The 17,847-nt window shown below is 38.5% G+C and overlaps 2 protein-coding genes across 2 annotated transcripts in view; one reads left to right on the top strand and one right to left on the bottom strand.

Annotated features, from left to right (window-relative positions):
• zgc:173742 (DNA topoisomerase I, mitochondrial) overlaps positions 1-11,090 on the bottom strand; it is a 50,935-nt gene extending 39,845 nt beyond the window's left edge. Inside the window, exons 1-5 of the mRNA XM_067420255.1 lie at positions 10,980-11,090; positions 10,602-10,696; positions 9,690-9,771; positions 1,534-1,577; positions 477-602 (exon numbers count right to left, since the gene is read on the bottom strand). Coding sequence (XP_067276356.1) covers positions 477-602; positions 1,534-1,577; positions 9,690-9,771; positions 10,602-10,681 — 332 coding nt within the window. The 5' untranslated portion in view covers positions 10,682-10,696; positions 10,980-11,090. The remainder of the gene's footprint in view (positions 1-476; positions 603-1,533; positions 1,578-9,689; positions 9,772-10,601; positions 10,697-10,979) is intronic.
• Positions 11,091-11,926: 836 nt separating this feature from the next.
• The window catches only part of mlycd (malonyl-CoA decarboxylase), a 33,406-nt gene continuing 27,485 nt past the window's right edge, over positions 11,927-17,847 (top strand). Inside the window, exon 1 of the mRNA XM_067420254.1 lies at positions 11,927-12,551. Coding sequence (XP_067276355.1) covers positions 11,949-12,551 — 603 coding nt within the window. The 5' untranslated portion in view covers positions 11,927-11,948. The remainder of the gene's footprint in view (positions 12,552-17,847) is intronic.

The following is a 17,847-nucleotide window of genomic DNA, read 5'->3' as shown; positions in this document are numbered from 1 at the left end:
GTGGAATGTTTTCGCACACTTTAGGCCCCTTATTCCCAATTGGGAATCGTTTAAATGCCACGGGCACTGTTTCTGACCATGTCCATCCCTTTATGACCACCATTGTACCCTACTGCCAGCAGGATAATGCACTATGTCACAAAGCTTGAATCATTTCAAACTGGTTTCTTGAACATGACGATGAGTTCACTGTACTAAAATGGCCCCCAAAGTCACCAGATCTCAACCCAATAGAGCATCTTTGGGATGTGGGATACCACAAATCTCCATCAACTGCAAACATTTTTTTTTCTGTGTACCCCAAGACCAGTAATGTTTGCTAACAAACTACATAAGGTTGATTTTGATTTCATGAGGACTTACAGTGAAGTGGCACAGCTTACCCCACTTCACCTATAAATCAGACATTTATGAAGTGGAAAAGGATCTGCTAATGGCTTCTTCATTGCTACACCCAGAAGATAAAGAAACCTTACAAAGGTGCTTCAGAAGTAGAAGAGGGACCATCCGTTTTATCTGCTTTTCTTTTCCTCTTTTTCCCTTTCTCTTCTGTTACAAAGTCTGGATCTTTGTCTGGCTCTTCCTTCACATTCAGCTTAGACCTAAAAAAGACAACACATTTGAAGGCTGTGGAAACCTAAAGGACAAATATGCATTGACCAATGACAATGACTAAATTATGGTGATTACACAATAATACTTAATAGCCACTGATGATAATTATATAATTACAGTAATTATATCCAAGGATAATTGCAGAGAGATGCAAGCTTCAATTTCCATAAAGCATGATTCAGATGTGGAGGGAGGTGAGCAGACCAAATCAATTAATTACAATTGCCATAACAAATGGTTCAATCCAGCAGAGAACTTTCTGGGAGAGATTAAGTGTAAAAGAACACTCGGACACCTTCATCAGTTTTTAAGTCTGACCTCTATCACGTAAATCAACCTCCCACCTGTAATCACCAGCAGAACTTGATTTACAAAACGTCTGAATGTCAAATTCCCTGATTAGAGATGTGCTGTCCTTATCAGGAGACGGAAACAGTCAAAGAGAGATTTGAGATGGTTTAAGTTTTATATCTGAAAATCGTACATATTCAATTATATTTGAAATGTAGCTTCATGTTAAACGTTTGCTTTCACAGACTTATTCCTCAGGCTTCAATTCCCCCCACCCCCCGTCTGATCTAAATGCTTTTCACTTATTACTTTTCTGACATGCCACAGCTCTCTTTCTAACAAATAAATTAATTCCCTGAAAGACAGCCAATGTAGCGAGAAAATCGGAATGGATATTGTCCAGAACTGTGCACTTTCAAATCATCAGAATTAATTTTCATCAACTCTAAAGGAAAGAGAAAAAAAAGGATGATTGCATATTTGAATTGTAAATGGATTAAAACTCATTTCCAAGTGCAGCTGCTGGCTGCTGATGCCATTTCTCTAAATCAAAAGTCTGGATCTGCGATATGTGCAGTACTAGCTACTAAAATTACCCTCACATGTGACCCCGTGGTCTCACTGTACCTTCTTTCTTCAAAGTCCATGCTCTCCTCTTTAGGCGTTTTCATCTGAAAGATTGAAAGATTAAACAAAAAAACTTAAGTGGCTATTGGTACATTTTTTTTGGCTTTTCCCAATTATGGTGGCACTACTGACTTGATCGTTTGGATGGCTATCAATAACAATGCTGAGTTAAAGGCACAATATGTCATTTTCGCTGGAAGCAGTCGCTTCAAATTCAAAACAAAGGCATAGCTTGGTGACGCCTTGATTTCACGGAATCATGGGAGATGTTGTCTCCACCTCTACAGCCTGTAGAAAAAACAATAAACGGGACTCAGACAGAAACCCTATTCACGGATGAGCTAACGTATCAAAGATTTATTAATGTTATTGTAGTATGTGGGACTGAAAGCCGTTGGAGCGGAACGAGGCCGCTGGAGCGACTGCTAATGAGAGACAAGTTTGACAAATCTCAAGAGCCATGGAGCTTTTATAAAACTGCAGACGAGCGCTTTTGCTTCTTCCAGTCATGCGTACGTGGGTAATGCAACACTTTTTTATCATATTAGATACTTTTGAGTGTGTTTAAAGTTGTTATCCTGCTACTCTGTGTGTTCGCTCAGCAGATACTACAGTATGACACACTTGTTGTACAATGAAGGGATGGGACGATACACATAAACCCACGATACGATACACCTCGATATACCTGGGTTACGATACGATATGTCACGATACGATATCAAAATATTTTTTATTTTTTTCCAAATCTGTGATTTTTTTGTACCACCTAAGTAATGTACTTAAACGAAAGGTAGGATTTTCCTCTTTTTTTGCATTTTGGTTCTATGTTGTTTAAAAAAAAAGGAGAATTTTTAGAAGTCTGCGACCTCATCTTAAACAGGGGTGCCAATAATTGTGGAGGGCACTGTAGGAATGTCAATCGATTAAAATATTGAATCGCGATTAACTGCATGATTGTCATGAGTTAACTCGTGATTAATCGCAATTTAATCGCACCTTTTTATCAATTGTAAATGTATCTTAAATTAAGTTTTTAATACTCTAATCAACATAGGTATGGACAAATATGCATGCTTTATGCAAATGTACATTTATTATTAGTGAAACCATACTTATTCAATAATAATCAATACAGCATGAAGACTAGACATATCAAAGGTCATATATATGTTTATCTAAGAAATTGTTCATGTCTCTTAAGCCTAAACTTAAAAATAATGAGAAAGTAGTGATTTCTCTCATTTTAACAATATAAAGGGAGTTTTTACACTGGCAGTTTAATTCAGAACAGGGTAAAGTTCGTATGAAAAATTGTTAATGTGTACCAGTGAGCGAACCAGAACCACACCATACCAGGAGGAGGTCTATTTTACACGAGTAGGAATATAGTGTGGCCCCTTTAAGAGATCCACATTCCCTGTTGAACTGCAGGTATTTTGCGTGTGCGCGCCGCCGAACTGGTCCGCAATTCACGTGGACAGTGTGAAGAACACGGACGACTCGGAAGCGCGCTTGTTCAGGAAAGTAACCTGTGCATTCGTTTTATCCGATTGTAATGTATTTAGCTCAATAAAACACGTGTTCTGTAAGGGGTTATGGTGTTAATGATTTACCTCAGACATGAGCGAGAGTGAGCTGCAGTGCATCGCGCTCAGACTGCAGAGAATGTGCTCAGTGAAAAAACGCACTTTTCTTTCTGGAGTCTTATAAAAGTTAAACAGAAAATATGGTAGCTTATGTAGGCAATAACTGCATTTTTGGTTTAGAATATAATTGCTAATGTCAACCCTTTTCTTTCCCTATTAATGTTTGCTGCCATCCTTTGTCTGACAGCTCTCACTTTTTCCAACTACGGACTAAGTTATGCCTCAGATCAAACAGAAAATGCGCGCTGCGTTTTGTCATGTCTGCCACACACACACACACACACACACACACACACACACACACACACACATACATACATACATACATATAATACACTAAATTATTTATATACTACGCTAATCATGCAGCAGTGCCATATATCTTTATTTCGCGATCCATTTTTTTCGACCTCGATACGTTTCGTCACGTTTTGTATCGCGATATTTCGTCAAACGATATTTCGTCCCATCCCTAGTACAATGCAGAAAGTTAGATGGATATTATGTATGGTAAAACATGATTCTCATGTTAAATCAAGAAAACAAGATTTAAACAATAAGACTAACTGTTGAGCTAAATAACAATGAGTTTTCTATGAATGTAAACAAACAGTTGCTCACCTGTAATAAATCACATAATATATTAAAGCATCTTTGGCGTTTCCCACAGAAATCAAGGGTAACGTGGGTATGATGTCATTTATAGGCAACGTACAGGGACACTCGTGTGCTGGTTAAAACTGCTTAGATCTCTGGATTTAAACTTTCTTGGGATAATACAGTGGGTACGGAAAGTATTCAGATCCCCTTACATTTTTCAATGTTAGTTATATTGCAGCTATTTGCTAAAATCATTTAAGTTCCTTTTTTTCTCATTAATGTACCCACAGTACCCAATATTGACAGAAAAACACAATTGTTTACAGTTTTGCAGATTTATTAAAAAAGAAAAACTGAAATATCGCATGGTCCTAAGTATTCAGACCCTTTGCTGTGACACTCGTATATTTAACTCAGGTGCTGTCCATTTCGTCTGATTATCCTTTAGATGGTTCTGCACCTTCATTTGAGTCCAGCTGTGTTAGATTATACTGATTGGACTTGATTAGGAAAGCCACACACTTGTCTATATAAGACCTTACAACTCACAGTTATGTGGGGGTGTTTTTCAGCTGCAGGGACAGGACGACTGGTTGCAATCGAAGGAAAGATGAATGCGGCCAAGTATAGGGATGCACCGAACCGATACTTCTGATACTTCTGATCAGTATCGGCTCCGATCCGCCATGATTTGCCGGATCGGGTATCGGACAGATCATGGGACCGAACACAATTCGCTACTGTGCGCATAATATTCTGTTACTGTTAAGCCTCAGTGCCCCACAAAAGGCACAAAAACGTTATAAAGCAGCATCAACGATTCGTGCACTATATTATAAGTATTCTGAAGCCATTCCATAGTTTAATGTGAGTACAGATTCATATTTAAGTCATTAAATTCAAGTTCACGTCAATGCATGCTTTCCTCTGCTGTGGCTGTCAGTCACTCTCCATCCAGCTTTAAACTGTGTGTCGCGTTCAGTTACGACAGTCAACACGATGAAACTCTCTCCAAGATTATTTATTGTTTGTTATTATGCATGATCTGTAGATAACGCTCTAGTTTCTCAAAAAATTACTTTATCTTGCTGCCGTTTATTGCTGTAAATTGTGTTACTTTCTACCGGGTGTCTGTTAGATCACAACACTGGACTAGAGATTATATTGTTCTTCACACACAGTAACTGAAATGTTAAACTGTTAAAATAAACGGCTTATAAGAATACTGCATAGATACATTACGCGTCTATATCTTGTTTTGAACTTCTCAATGTGGACGGAGGCACGGAGTGCAGCGCGCTGTGAGCATGTGACTCTGTGTTGCTTTAAGTGCATCATCCTGGGCATGGAATGCGCATATGTGCAGCTCTATATTATAATACTTTTGCACTATGAAAGCCTTATTAATAGCCTTTCTTGTTCTGCCCTATCTATAATATGTTGCTGCCTCATTTTATTTTTTATTTTTTTTCTTCATTAAAAAGATGCACTATACATTTACAATAAATGCAATTTCTTAGTATATAGGCCCTATTTCTATAAACATATTTACTTGTTTTTCATGAATATATTTTGTGTAACATTTTACCAGATTTACAGCTACACGTATTCACTTTTGTGGTTTCCTTTATTTTTCCCCCACTAAATGTTTAGATTTTATACAATTATTGAGCACTCATGATTTTGTAACTTTTGCTGCTGAATTATTCACTGATATAATTTATTCACCATCTATAGTAGTAGACTATTTTTGTCATAGATTTTTTTTTATTTATTTTTATATTTTTATAATGAAGTCTGTATTTAGTTGGTTGGGTTTAACCTCAAAAAAAGAATGATTTTTCAATTCAACATACTAAGGTTTAGAAATTCTACATAGAATTTTTAAACAAAACTGCATTGGTATCAGATCGGTTTAGTATCGGTATCGACCGATTTAATATTGGATTGGATCGGTTCTGAAAAAATGGTATCGGTGCATCCCTAGCCAAGTACAGGGATATCCTGAACAAAAACCTTCTCCAGAGTGTTCAAGACCTCACACTTGGCCGAAGGTTGACCTTCCAACAAGACAATGGCCCTCATTTATCAATCTTGCGTAGAAACGGGTGTATATATTGGCGTAAGATTATGCTTACACTCCTCTACCACCTGATTTATGAAGCTGTGCGCACCTCTGCAATTCAGGTGTATGCAATACCTGCCCTTGATAAATGCCGCGGCTGAAAACGATCGTCATTAGAATAACACGCCCCTATATATTCAAGTCTCCGCCTCCCCCACGCCCTCATTTTACGCCATGGATACACGGAAGACGGCAAAGAAGCAAAACTTCACCGACGTGGAGATCGGGCGCTTCTCAATCATCTTACTAGTCCACTAGTCAGGGCACTGATTATGACATAAGTCAATGGGATGACTCCCTGATCATTGCCCTGACTACTGAACTAGTGAGATGATTGAGAAGCGCCCATCGAGCCGATCACCAGCCACCAGGGAAGTGGAAAAAAGCGAAATTGTTTTATTTGGGAGTTTAAAGAGTGGGATTAAAGGCACCCAAAAAAACAAACGAATATGGACCCAAATTACGAGTAGCCTACTGTTAATAGTGTGGAGGTTGAGAAGCGCATTCCAGCAGTTTAAAGCTGTTTGGATGATAAATTATGCCTACCTCACAGTGTATTATTTTACAGCACGTTTTGAAACAATTAGCATTTAATTTCGTATCACGGCACATGTATTGGGGTGTACGATATGATGATGTGATGTGGAGTACCATTCATTCACATTAATAATTGCATGACAATTTGTAAGATTCTTTTTTATTATATTTGTATGATTTTTATTATTAATGACGCTTGTTGTTATTTAGAAGAAGAATGTCGTTATTATTTTATTAATATTTAAAAGAAGAAGAATGTAATTTTTATTATTTTGTCAGTCTGAATTATTCAGTCCCAGTCCGTGCGCAGCTGCCGTACAGACTCACAACTGGAGGAATGCCTCAAATGCTTTGATAGCTTATAGTCACACAAATTAAACATTGAATACGTTGCACAAAATAAACACAGAAGTTTATAATTACTATGTTGTTTTTGTTTTTTACAGTGGGTCATAATATAGCAGATCTTTGTTCAGTGCGTTTTGTGGTGTTAGGAATTGTTTTTCTCAAACGTGCGTACACCACCTCCTGAGCTGGCGTAGGATTGGAGCGTGCCGTACGCCAACGTCCATATTGATAAATCTCAAAGTCACCGTGGGTTTGGGTGTACGCAAGGTGTACGCTGTAAATTTGGTGTACGCACTTTTGATAAATGAGGGCCATTGACCCTAAGCACACAGGTAATAACGAAGGAGTGGCTTCACAACAACTCAGTGACTGTTCTTGAATGGCCCAGCCAGAGCCCTGACTTAAACCCAATTGAGCATCAATATTAGCAATATATCAATTTAAGTCAATGTGGGGGGCTGTGTGTACATTAATGAGAGAAAAAATACCTTAAATGATTTAAGCAAATGGCTGTAATATAACAAAGAGTAAAAAATGTAAGGGGGTCTGAATACTCTCATAACCACCGTAATTACAGTCAACAAGATATATAACACTGTTCAAGTGGTTTTTGGATATTTTAATCCAAACATCTTACATAGTGTGCCTTTAAACAGCAGGGTTTAATGTAAATATGGATATAAAACAATGTAATGAACAAATATTTAATCATCACATTATTAATTTATTTAAATACACATTTTTATTTTTAAATAAGCCCCCTGATGCTCACCAAGGCTGCAAGACAACTGTAAAAACCGTAATAAATTAGAATTGTAATAATGTTTTATAATTGATTATCTTTTATTTTATTTTATAATATATTTGTATGACAGTAAAGCTTAATTTTCAGCATGATCAAATCATTCTAGTATGTTTATTAGGTTCTCAAGAAACAGTCCTCATTATCAATATTGAAAATAATTGCTTTGCCTAATAATTTCGTGGAAACAGGGACTTTTTGGATTTATAAAGTTAACATATAGTAACACTGTACATTTTTTTGATCAATTCAATTCTCCTTAGCAGAAAAAATTACACATGGAATAATACAAATCAAAAATAAGTTGCAAGCGACCTACTTTCTGACTTGACAAGGACATTCTTTTACAATTCTATCTCATTCCACTGTGCAAGTACCAGTAAAACCCTTTATTAAAGCAGCACTAGGTAACTTTTCAACCTTCATAATATATTTTTTAAGACTCTTGAGATGATAAATCTACTTACAATAGGTTGAATGACACGTCTGCCATTGCCTGATGGGGTCTGTATCGTTTTTAATCGTACTTTTAAACTGCGGGTTTCGGGTAGTAACCCGAGAAAAAGAAAAGAACTACAAAATTCAACTGCTTTACGGCATATACGTCACTTCCACCAACACACACACTTCCTTACATTCGGACGTGCGAGCCCAACTTTGTTCGTCGGATAATATAGTCATGTCCGAAGCAGCAGAGACAAATAAGAAAGAAAAGGTTTTGTTGGAGGAAAGCAATAAGAGGAAATGAAAAAATGATGGGATTAAAGGCAGGACGAGGATCAAAATGTGACCAGGGTTTGCTCGTTGGCGTGAGCTGAAGGAGGCGTGCCCGACCGATGCTGTCCTGCTTGTTACGGTGAGCTACCACTCAAACATTGAACTTACTGAAGTATCATATAGATTCTGTAAAATGGTAACCAATAGACTACTATAATGACGCTGGCTTGTAAACGTGAGCATCGTGATTATTTGGCGTTTAAAAAAAACAAAACCCATGAAATTATATTCATATGACATGCTGAAGCATCTGCCACTGACTGTAACGTTACCTGGGATGAAGACATTTCACACGCGACGCCAGAAGAACTCCTCTTGCAGTTTTCAGGGGAACTGTTAGTGCTGCACCGACCGCACCGACCCGCGGGACGCTTGAAGTTATTTGGCCCGCACCGCACCACTGTATATATTTTTACAACACGCCGCGCACCCGCGACCATTAAATAGACATACGGGGTCCGCGGGTTATGAGACGAGACTAGTTCAGGGCTATCAGGGTTGTCATGTCAACAAATGCACGCGCGATGGCATCCCCTGTTGTAGGATGACAGCTTACGACAGTAGTTGAGGACATAATTTTTTCCAAACTGTAGGGGGACCCCGAGAGCAAAAGTAGCCAAGTGGGGCTTTAAGGTGGCAGGAAATAAATAAAGAAGAGGCAACACATGGAAATATCAAAGAGATGAAGACACTCAAGCAGCCTTGTTATGCTAATGTAAAGGTGCAAAGGGAAAGAAAGGCTATTTGTGGGTTTTAACGCACCAAAGGGAAGCCCAGTCTAATCAATGGCTTACAACCTGCTATTAGGGAAAGCCATCTAGATCACTTGAGGCCAAACTGGCGCCTGAAGCTGTCAAGGAGAATCGTATTCCACTACGAAAATATCTGCATAGCTGGAAGTAGGTTGCATTGGAGAATAGACTTGAATAATGGCAAAATACTATTACTATTGTTCAGAGATAATGAGTGGACTGGTGCAACCGCCCTGAAAAGGGGAAATTGCATTGTTTGCTTTGCTCTGCGTAACAGTCTACTCTTGTTATATCTTGGGTTTTTTTGTAACCTATGAATCTGTCGTGCCGCTCACAGACTTGATTGCTCGCTGACTAAATGCTTTTAGGTTATGCTCTGTGTAGCAGTCTGTTCTTGTTATATTTGGGTCTCTGTAACCTACAAACAGGCTGAAAACTCAGAATGATATGACTGCATAAATTTTCCTTTACAGCAAAGCTAACAGGGTCTCTTAATTAAGCTGGACTTGAAGAGACAATCCCAGGGGCATGACGAAAGAAAATTAATGGTGACATTGAAGAACTACCTTCCTGTGCGTTTTCTCCTTCCCTTCATGCTGAGACTTTGCCTTTCCTTTGGCCTTTGATTTCTTTTTCTTTGGGTTTACTCTGCGGAGGAACAAGGATGAATGATGAGAAGAATATGAGACAAAAGACAAACACATATGAAAAAAGATAAGATGAGATGAGATGAGATGGGGGGGGGGGGCATAAAAAGGCCATTAGTGCTCAAGGGATCTGAATCCATATAATCGCTTTAAAAATAAACTTCTCCCTTCACTGGAGTGTTTGACAGTCTGCCAGAAGGCCTCGTCACAACAGGCTGCTGTCAGCAACACTTACAGGTGTCCAAGTCTTTCATCAGATTAATTACAAATGCCAGAGACGGATGGATGTCCCCGGCTTTCGCGTGCCCATATAATGCATTAGATATCAAAGTAAAATAATTTATTCATAAAGAAGATGGAGTACAACTCTCTGAATAATGAACGCAAGCTCTCTGGCACTCAGTTCACACTTGGTTAGATTTACGATTTCTGATGCACATCATTTGTTTGGGAGGCTCAATTTGTCTCCATCTTTCACAGTAAGACGAAAGGCGTTTCCTGCTGCAAAGTGCAGCGCTGTGTCTAATAGTGTGCAGCTGTTGTTTGTGTTGCCATTAATTCGTGCTTATTCTCAGTTGAACAACAAATATTTAGCCTACTTGTACACTTAGAATTCATAGATGCGTTAGAGTTGATGTGTAGATTTGAGTGCAGTGTGCCAGCAAGAGCACAATTACAGGATGTCAGAAGTCAAGAAGAGCTTCTCTTAACTACAGAACATTTGGACAAGTGTGTGAGGATGTGACGTGATTGGACATGCCGTGCAGCATTTGTTGGTGATGTATAAAGGGCCTAGTCGTGCGTTATAATTCCAGGAACAGCTGTACTCACGCAAATGCATCTTCACTCGAGCATGGATTATCTTTCAACTCCTTTTCCATGGTGTTCACGGATGTGAAGTCTTCTGCCATTCCTTAAAGTTGATGCTAAGCAATTCAACAATTTTACATTGTCTTAATAGGTGCACAAACTTAACAAACAATTAAATGCTCTAATGGAACTTGGATTAAAACAGGGATATTTGCTCTTACATGTGAATCAATTCGATAAGCTTTAAAATAATAACAGAAAATATGTACATTGTGCAGTGGTTATTGTGAATCCGCGTGGTTCCTAATCAAACAGACGGTCCATTGATTTGAGGTTTTGGTGTCTTGAGTATTTTTTAATCCGTTTTATGCTATGTTTAAAATGTGAGTGTAAACTTACCTGGTGGTTCAACGAATAATAATTTAAAATGGGTAATAAAATCACACGTGGGTTGGAAATGTCTCGGACTTCAGTATAAAATCTGCGTACGCGTTTGCGCCACTAGTGACAACAAACGGAATTAAAAAAAGAAAGAAAAAAACTTTCAAACAGGTGTCCCCAAAGAAGTCTGCCATTGGTCAGACAGAAAGGTATTCCCGCCTCAAGTTCACGCCATTGGTTGATTTTGCCAGAGAACTGTTTCTACGTTATCTGATTGGCTACCACACCGCGGTTATTCTCCTGTCACAGAAAACATTGATTCTACCAACACAGGACAATAACTATTAAAAATAATATTTAATATAATAAGTTATTATAATATAATTATACATATCTTAAAATATGACTTAGACACTGCAGGTGTCTTTTTGTTTGACCAAGTTTTCTGAAATGTTCAGTTTAAATAGGCAAACAAGGCAGTATCTAATTAAATGTGCATTAAAGTGCATAATTTTGAACTTTGAATAAAGACTTATATAGATAATATTTGATTTATTAATTTACTTTTTGTTGTTGTTGATGATGATGCTTTACACACACACACACACACACACACACACACACACACACACACACACACACACACACACACACACACACACACACACACACACACACATCTATATATCTATCTATCTATCTATCTATCTATCTATCTATATATATATATATATGCACTTATATTAAAATACTCTAATTGGGAACAAGCTTGGGAAATAGGTTATGATTTCCTACCCTTCAAAATCCCAATTTCATCCCCTGGTTACTACTGTAAGCTTCTACAACTGTAAGCTTGTAAGCTTAGTTCAAATGTGTGAGTTTGTGGTTTGTAGGATCAGCATCATCATCATCATAAGTTGTACGGTGTTACTGTCATGCATTTGACGTACAACTGTGCGCGGTTCCTTTAAGAGATCCCGGAAGTAGATGTGCATTTCACATATCATACAAGGTTTATTTTGGTGCGTGTTTATCAAGCGCGCAATGACACCTTTCCACTTATCTATAGCCGCGCGCTCTTTGCTAAAGTCTTATCGACACAGAGCTGTATTAAAAACGGTCCAGGGACTCAGAGTGTGGGAGTACATAAACATGTATCCATGCACTTCTATCGCAGAGCAAAATTGCATGGAGGAGATCCTGAAAAAGACAGTGGCCCCATTGCCCACCTATGAGATGAGAGAGAAATCTCCACCTCCACCTGAATCCAACAGTCTGGAGTTTATGCACTTCTACAAGAGTTTAGAGAAAGAGCAACGACTGGAGTTTCTCGAGAAGCTGTCTCATGATTTTGGGGTAGATCACAGATGGGCATCGGATCTGGCTGCCAAGTTGCTGGACGCTCGTGGGCGGGATGTGGCCACGATCCTCCAGGTGGAGGACAGGTTACGGTACAGTTTAACACCTCGGTACCGACAACTGCTCACGCACATCAGCAAGGTTCAGGGCGGGGTGAAGTTTCTGGTGGACCTCAGGGCAGATCTCATCGAGTTCGCATCCTCAAAAATCAGTGACAGCCCACATTTGAGGGTAAATCCTTAAATCGTTTTATATAGAAATCAAATGTAATTGTCTTTGGGGGTCAATCAAAAAAAAAAAAAAAAGTATTGTGTTACAACACTGTGTTACTCCTTTAAAAAGTAACTAGGCTAATTGTTACATTTTATGGAAAGTATTGCGTTACGTTACATTTGCCTTACTTTTTGGGGAGTATCTAGTTAAATGTAACGGAATTAATTTAATTACAAAATAAATGTAATTGTATTCATTTAGAGTTATTGAGAAAAAAAAGTGTAATTAAATAACAGTTACTTATGAAAATGTTAACGATACAAAGGGAAAAGTGTTTGAATATTTTCTGTAAAAAGTTAGGATATGTTGAATAATAAAATTTCCCCTAGACAAATTTTGGTAAAAAAAAAAAAAGAAAAAAAAAAGTATGCAGCTTTTTTTTTATCTGTAAGAAAAAAAAGATATTATGTTTTACTTTTTATTTTATTAAAAAAAATGTTTTACTACAGTATAATGATCTAGAATTTTGTTTTTAAATATAACTATCTCTGTGTTTTTAGAGGTTAAACCTGCCTGGTATAAATGTTATCAGTTACATTACTTTAATAAAGTAATTTAAATAGTTACATTACTCATTAAATTTTAATTAGGGTACCTTGTAATCTGTAACCGATTACATTTCCAAAGTAACTTTTCTAACACTGATTTTTAATAACAAAATTTAATAAATAACTAAAAACAAAAGTTCTATTTTTGGCAAATGTAAAGTCCCTTTCACACTACACAAGGGGTCTGCACCTTACTCTAAATTTCTTTCAGTATAGATTTTAGTGAACATTAAAGTTAAGTTGCGACCCTAGGTTACATCTCAACATTTTTTTAGTAACTGTTTCTTTTTTTCCTAAAACTCTGTTTCCATAATGTTGTAAAGTAAATAAATAATTATCGAAAACTTGATAGGCTTATACATGTCATCATCATCATCATCCTTCTAATAAACACTGTGTAGGCAGGCCTTTTGGCTTTTCCGATGGTGTCAGTGGTGGATACATTCCTAAAATTGGCTTTGGTTATGACATGGCAAGCAAACTTGTGATTTGCCCTTTCCCCTACTTTAGATCCTGGTGGTCTCTGATTTCACATGGCTGGTAGTGTTTGGAGCCAGATGACCTTTGTCCCTCATTTGTGAACGTCACAGACTTCAGCTGTGACATAGTTTGTAATGTTTTGGTGCCAAATATACATTTGAACATCACATGTCAGTTGCACACAAGTCAAAAAGTCTACAGTGTTCAACATTTTGTTCCTGTTTAAGCTCCTCCAAATTTAGTCAAATTCATAAAATGTATTATCCGTGAAAGATTATTTTTTAATTAATTGCAATCAAGAATGTTTTTTTTAGTTTGCTTTTAGGCTTCTGTCAAGAAAGCTTCTGACATTTTATACCCGTACCATGTTTGAAATCCTTTCTACAGAATCTAGATTTTTTTTTTCTCTCGAAAACAGTGCAAAATGTGTAAATAGTCCATCTGGGCTTTGGACATACTGAGGATAAGCTATTCATTAGGATTCAAGTCTGTGCTCTGGTTCGGCCATTCCAGACAAACCTCCTTTTTATGTATTCGTTGTCCTTTGGTTCATTTTTCTGTTTTTATCTCATCAACACAACATTGGCAGATTGACACTTTTTCTCCTCAAAGATTTGTCTGTAATTGGCCTTATCTGTAATGCCCTTGATGGCAACAATCATACAATAAAAATGTCATGCTTCACACAGCGTACAATCTTAAAAATAAAAGTTCATTATACAGGAGGAAGGTTCTTCAGATTATTAAAATACATCCTTGCTTTCATTTGCAAAAAATGTAACGCAGCATCTATTTTGAATAAGATTTATCAGGAATTCCTGCATGTTGGGCTTCGTTTGATTTGAGTGTTTGGAGGCTAAATAGGTCTTGCCAGACCCCCCAAAAAAGAAGGTAATTCTTTAAAAATATTTCAGGTTCTCTCTTGTGGTGCCTAGCAAACATCAGTTGTCTGCCTTTTTCAAAAGTAAGCTTTTCTGTGAAGTGCAAAGAAATCACTGAAGTCTGGACAGTTCCCCCCATTTCAGCCAAAGAGATCTCTTAGTATATTATGCGGCCTCTGGGTCACTTGCACAGCACCTTGTCCTGATGCTTTTTTCTTTTCTTTTTTTGAAGCAGTCCAATCTCAACTCCATTTTGTTACAAAGAACTTCATAGGGATTCTTGGAAAGTTTGAAGCTCTGCTGGTGCTTTTATAACCGTCTCAAGTTTTTTTTTTCCTTTAATTTCTTTTTTTTTTCTAACCTTATCTCAAAGTTCCATAGACAGCTCTTTGGTCTTCATGGCAGCAGGGGTGATATGATCTGCTGTTTTAGAAATGAGATTTCAAAAAAGCCAGCATTTATTATGAAATTGAGCCCAGGTGGATTGAAAAACATAAGAATTGAGTACATGAGGTGAATTGTTAATGTTCAGAAAATAATTTTAAGCCGCTTTTCCACCATTGGGCCAAACAGTTGTAATTGCATAACAGTTCCATTCTATGCCAATCCGCACCAGCCACAACAGATATGGTTTCATTTTCCACTGTGGGGTTGATAACGGAGCCCCTTTGGAATGCAATGGTTGCCAATCCTGAGTTCCGACAATGGTTACGCTGCATTCACACGGGGCATCAATGCTTGACTGAGGGCAAGCAATGACAGAGATGCAACGCAACCATAGACAAAAAATATATGGACGTAGTGTCCGTGACGTCACCAATAGGATTCCGATGAGCCATTCTGAAGTGAAAAGTAGAGACGAGCTGGCCGTTGCCATCTTGGCAGCACGTCATCCCGTGTCATGCCCGGATAACAGAAAATGGGCAAAGAGGCGGGACAGGGCTTAGGTGACATGATGACTAACAGACAGCGGATAAATGGTAGCTTGACGTGGTCATACTCAATTCTAGTCAGAATGTGAGTCTGAAACTGCTCCATTGGGCAGTGATTATGAGGCGTGTTTCAACCGAACCAGGAAAGACATCAATTGGATAGACCTACAACCAATCAGAGCAACGGAGCATTATGCTAATTGTCAAATGTCAACAGAGCTCAACTGCACTGTGTTGCCAAGTCCGCATTTTTTCCGCAGGTTGTTTTCTATGTCCACAGGTTGAAGCGACTATTATGCGATATATAGACCCATGAGTGTGAATTATAGCAGGCAACCTTGCCAAAATAACACTTTACCCCCCAAACACCATTTTTCCCCCGGAGACCCCCCGAGAAGCTATTGTTTAGGGCTAGTAGTTGGCAGGTTTTGTTGTAAAAACTTGGCAACCCTGTCTGCACGCACGCTGGAATAAACCATCTTTGCCGGTGTTGTAAAAAATAATAATAATAATTTAATGATACGCAGAGTACTTACCCAACATGATCATCATTTCTGAGAGAAATAGTGAAGGTGAATGCATAGAAACAAGCTCTCCGTTTAGGATTCGAACAAATATAACCCAAGCCGATGACGTGATGATTACGTTACTGTTTTAGCCTAGAAATCTAGACGCACCCTAGCGGCAGCAAATTTAATTTGCCCGCAAGTGTCGTCTAGGAACTCTCAATACCCTTCTGAGCTGTATTCCTCACAATCTGGACGGGCCAATCACGTCGTGTATAGAGTCGGTGGGCGGGGCCATAATGACGAAGGCTGAGTTGCATTTGCGTGCTTCTAGTAAACAGAAACTGGGGAACGGCGGCAGTCTTTCGAATCAGCTTTGACCGCGACTCTGGAAGACTTGGAGTTAAGCTTTTCTCTGAGAAAAGAACAAAGAACGGCACTGAAGCCATTCTTAAAAAGGGAAGATGTGTTCAGAGTTTAGCCGACCGGATACGGTGAATGTTTAATCTGTCAGCGAGCTCTGTTTAACCTTCATTGCTCTGGTTGGTGTAGCGCTATCCTATCGCGAGCAGAGGGAGTTTGAAAGACAACCGTTTATCCCACCCCTCGGATTGAGCCCTGACAATGGTGAGTTTCTAGACCAAACATCTTGATGTGGGTCTGGCTTGTCAGGCTATTACTATTTATCATCTGTCCGTCATCGTCTAAAGCCCGCCTTGATGATTTCATTGGTCCGAACAGTTTCTGTTCGGGGATAATTACTCCTCTATGGATCGAGGCCAGACCGAACTGCCCGACCTAAAAATGTTGTGGGCGAAGCTAAGTTCGGCTGGGATTCAGGCTAGATAAATGGCTATCCACCTGTCAATCAAAGTAACCATGCCCTTAATTATGCAGAACTTTAAGGCTTTATATAATGTAAACGAATGAGTTATAAAAAAAAATGAACCCCCCCACAATTTGTACCAGGCTGTAAACATGTTTTTTCTGCTGTAAAGTTGGGAATTTTAACATGGGGCACAATGAGATTCTGCTCCCTGCTGGAGCCTGTCCCTAGTGGCCAGTCGATGAATTGCAGTTTAAGTTACTTCTGTATTGGCTTCAACAGAAACTGGGGAGGTTGCCACGTGAACGCAACCCACAAGTCAGTTCGGCAACACATGCTTTTCACACCGCCAACACGGGAGTCAGCCAATCAGATCACCTATACAAATACCCTTGCTCAGACGCCAATTGCATTCATGCAGCACCAGAAATGTAATATGATTGGCTGTTGTCACTATGATGGTCGCATCAGCACCAGCTTCAGACACACCCACTACCAAGCGTCGACACCAATGCAGTATTAGCCAACCGTGCCAAGGGTTCCTTGCCAAGAGTGGTTTGTAATCGTGCCAGGACGTGACAGGCTCAAGTGGAAATACAAATGGTACCATTGTAAGAACTGGTCGGCCCGATAATAAAAATGGTTATTAATTGTAATATTTCTTGTTTAATTTTTTCTACATACTTGTAATGTAATTCTAAATAAATAAAAAGGGTAATATTATAGTTGGCTATTCCACACAGTATTAACTTTTAGAGAGTAGACAGGACATTATAAAGCCTTACTTAATAAAATATCAATTTAAATAGGTTGTAATTTGACTTAAGAGGGGGAAATAATGAAAGCTAAATACTTTCTGAAAACACAATTTATGTTAAGCTGACTTTCAGCCAAGCAATAATTTGGTCACATGATCATTCATTGTGTATTCTGGGCTTCATTTAAAAGCCTTTTTACCTGTTAGTGAGTGTTAGTACAGCTCTCAGCGGTGGCTTCCCCTGCTTCTCACTCTCCATAATATTGCATTACAGCATATCCCTAAGGAATGCTTCAGAGAAACTGTCTGGCACAACTCCAGCCC

This window comes from Pseudorasbora parva, chromosome 16 (genome assembly GCF_024679245.1).
Source record: "Pseudorasbora parva isolate DD20220531a chromosome 16, ASM2467924v1, whole genome shotgun sequence".
Lineage (NCBI taxonomy): Eukaryota > Metazoa > Chordata > Actinopteri > Cypriniformes > Gobionidae > Pseudorasbora > Pseudorasbora parva.
The sequence above is the reverse complement of the archived record's forward strand: the minus strand, read 5'-3'. Positions and strand labels throughout refer to the sequence as shown.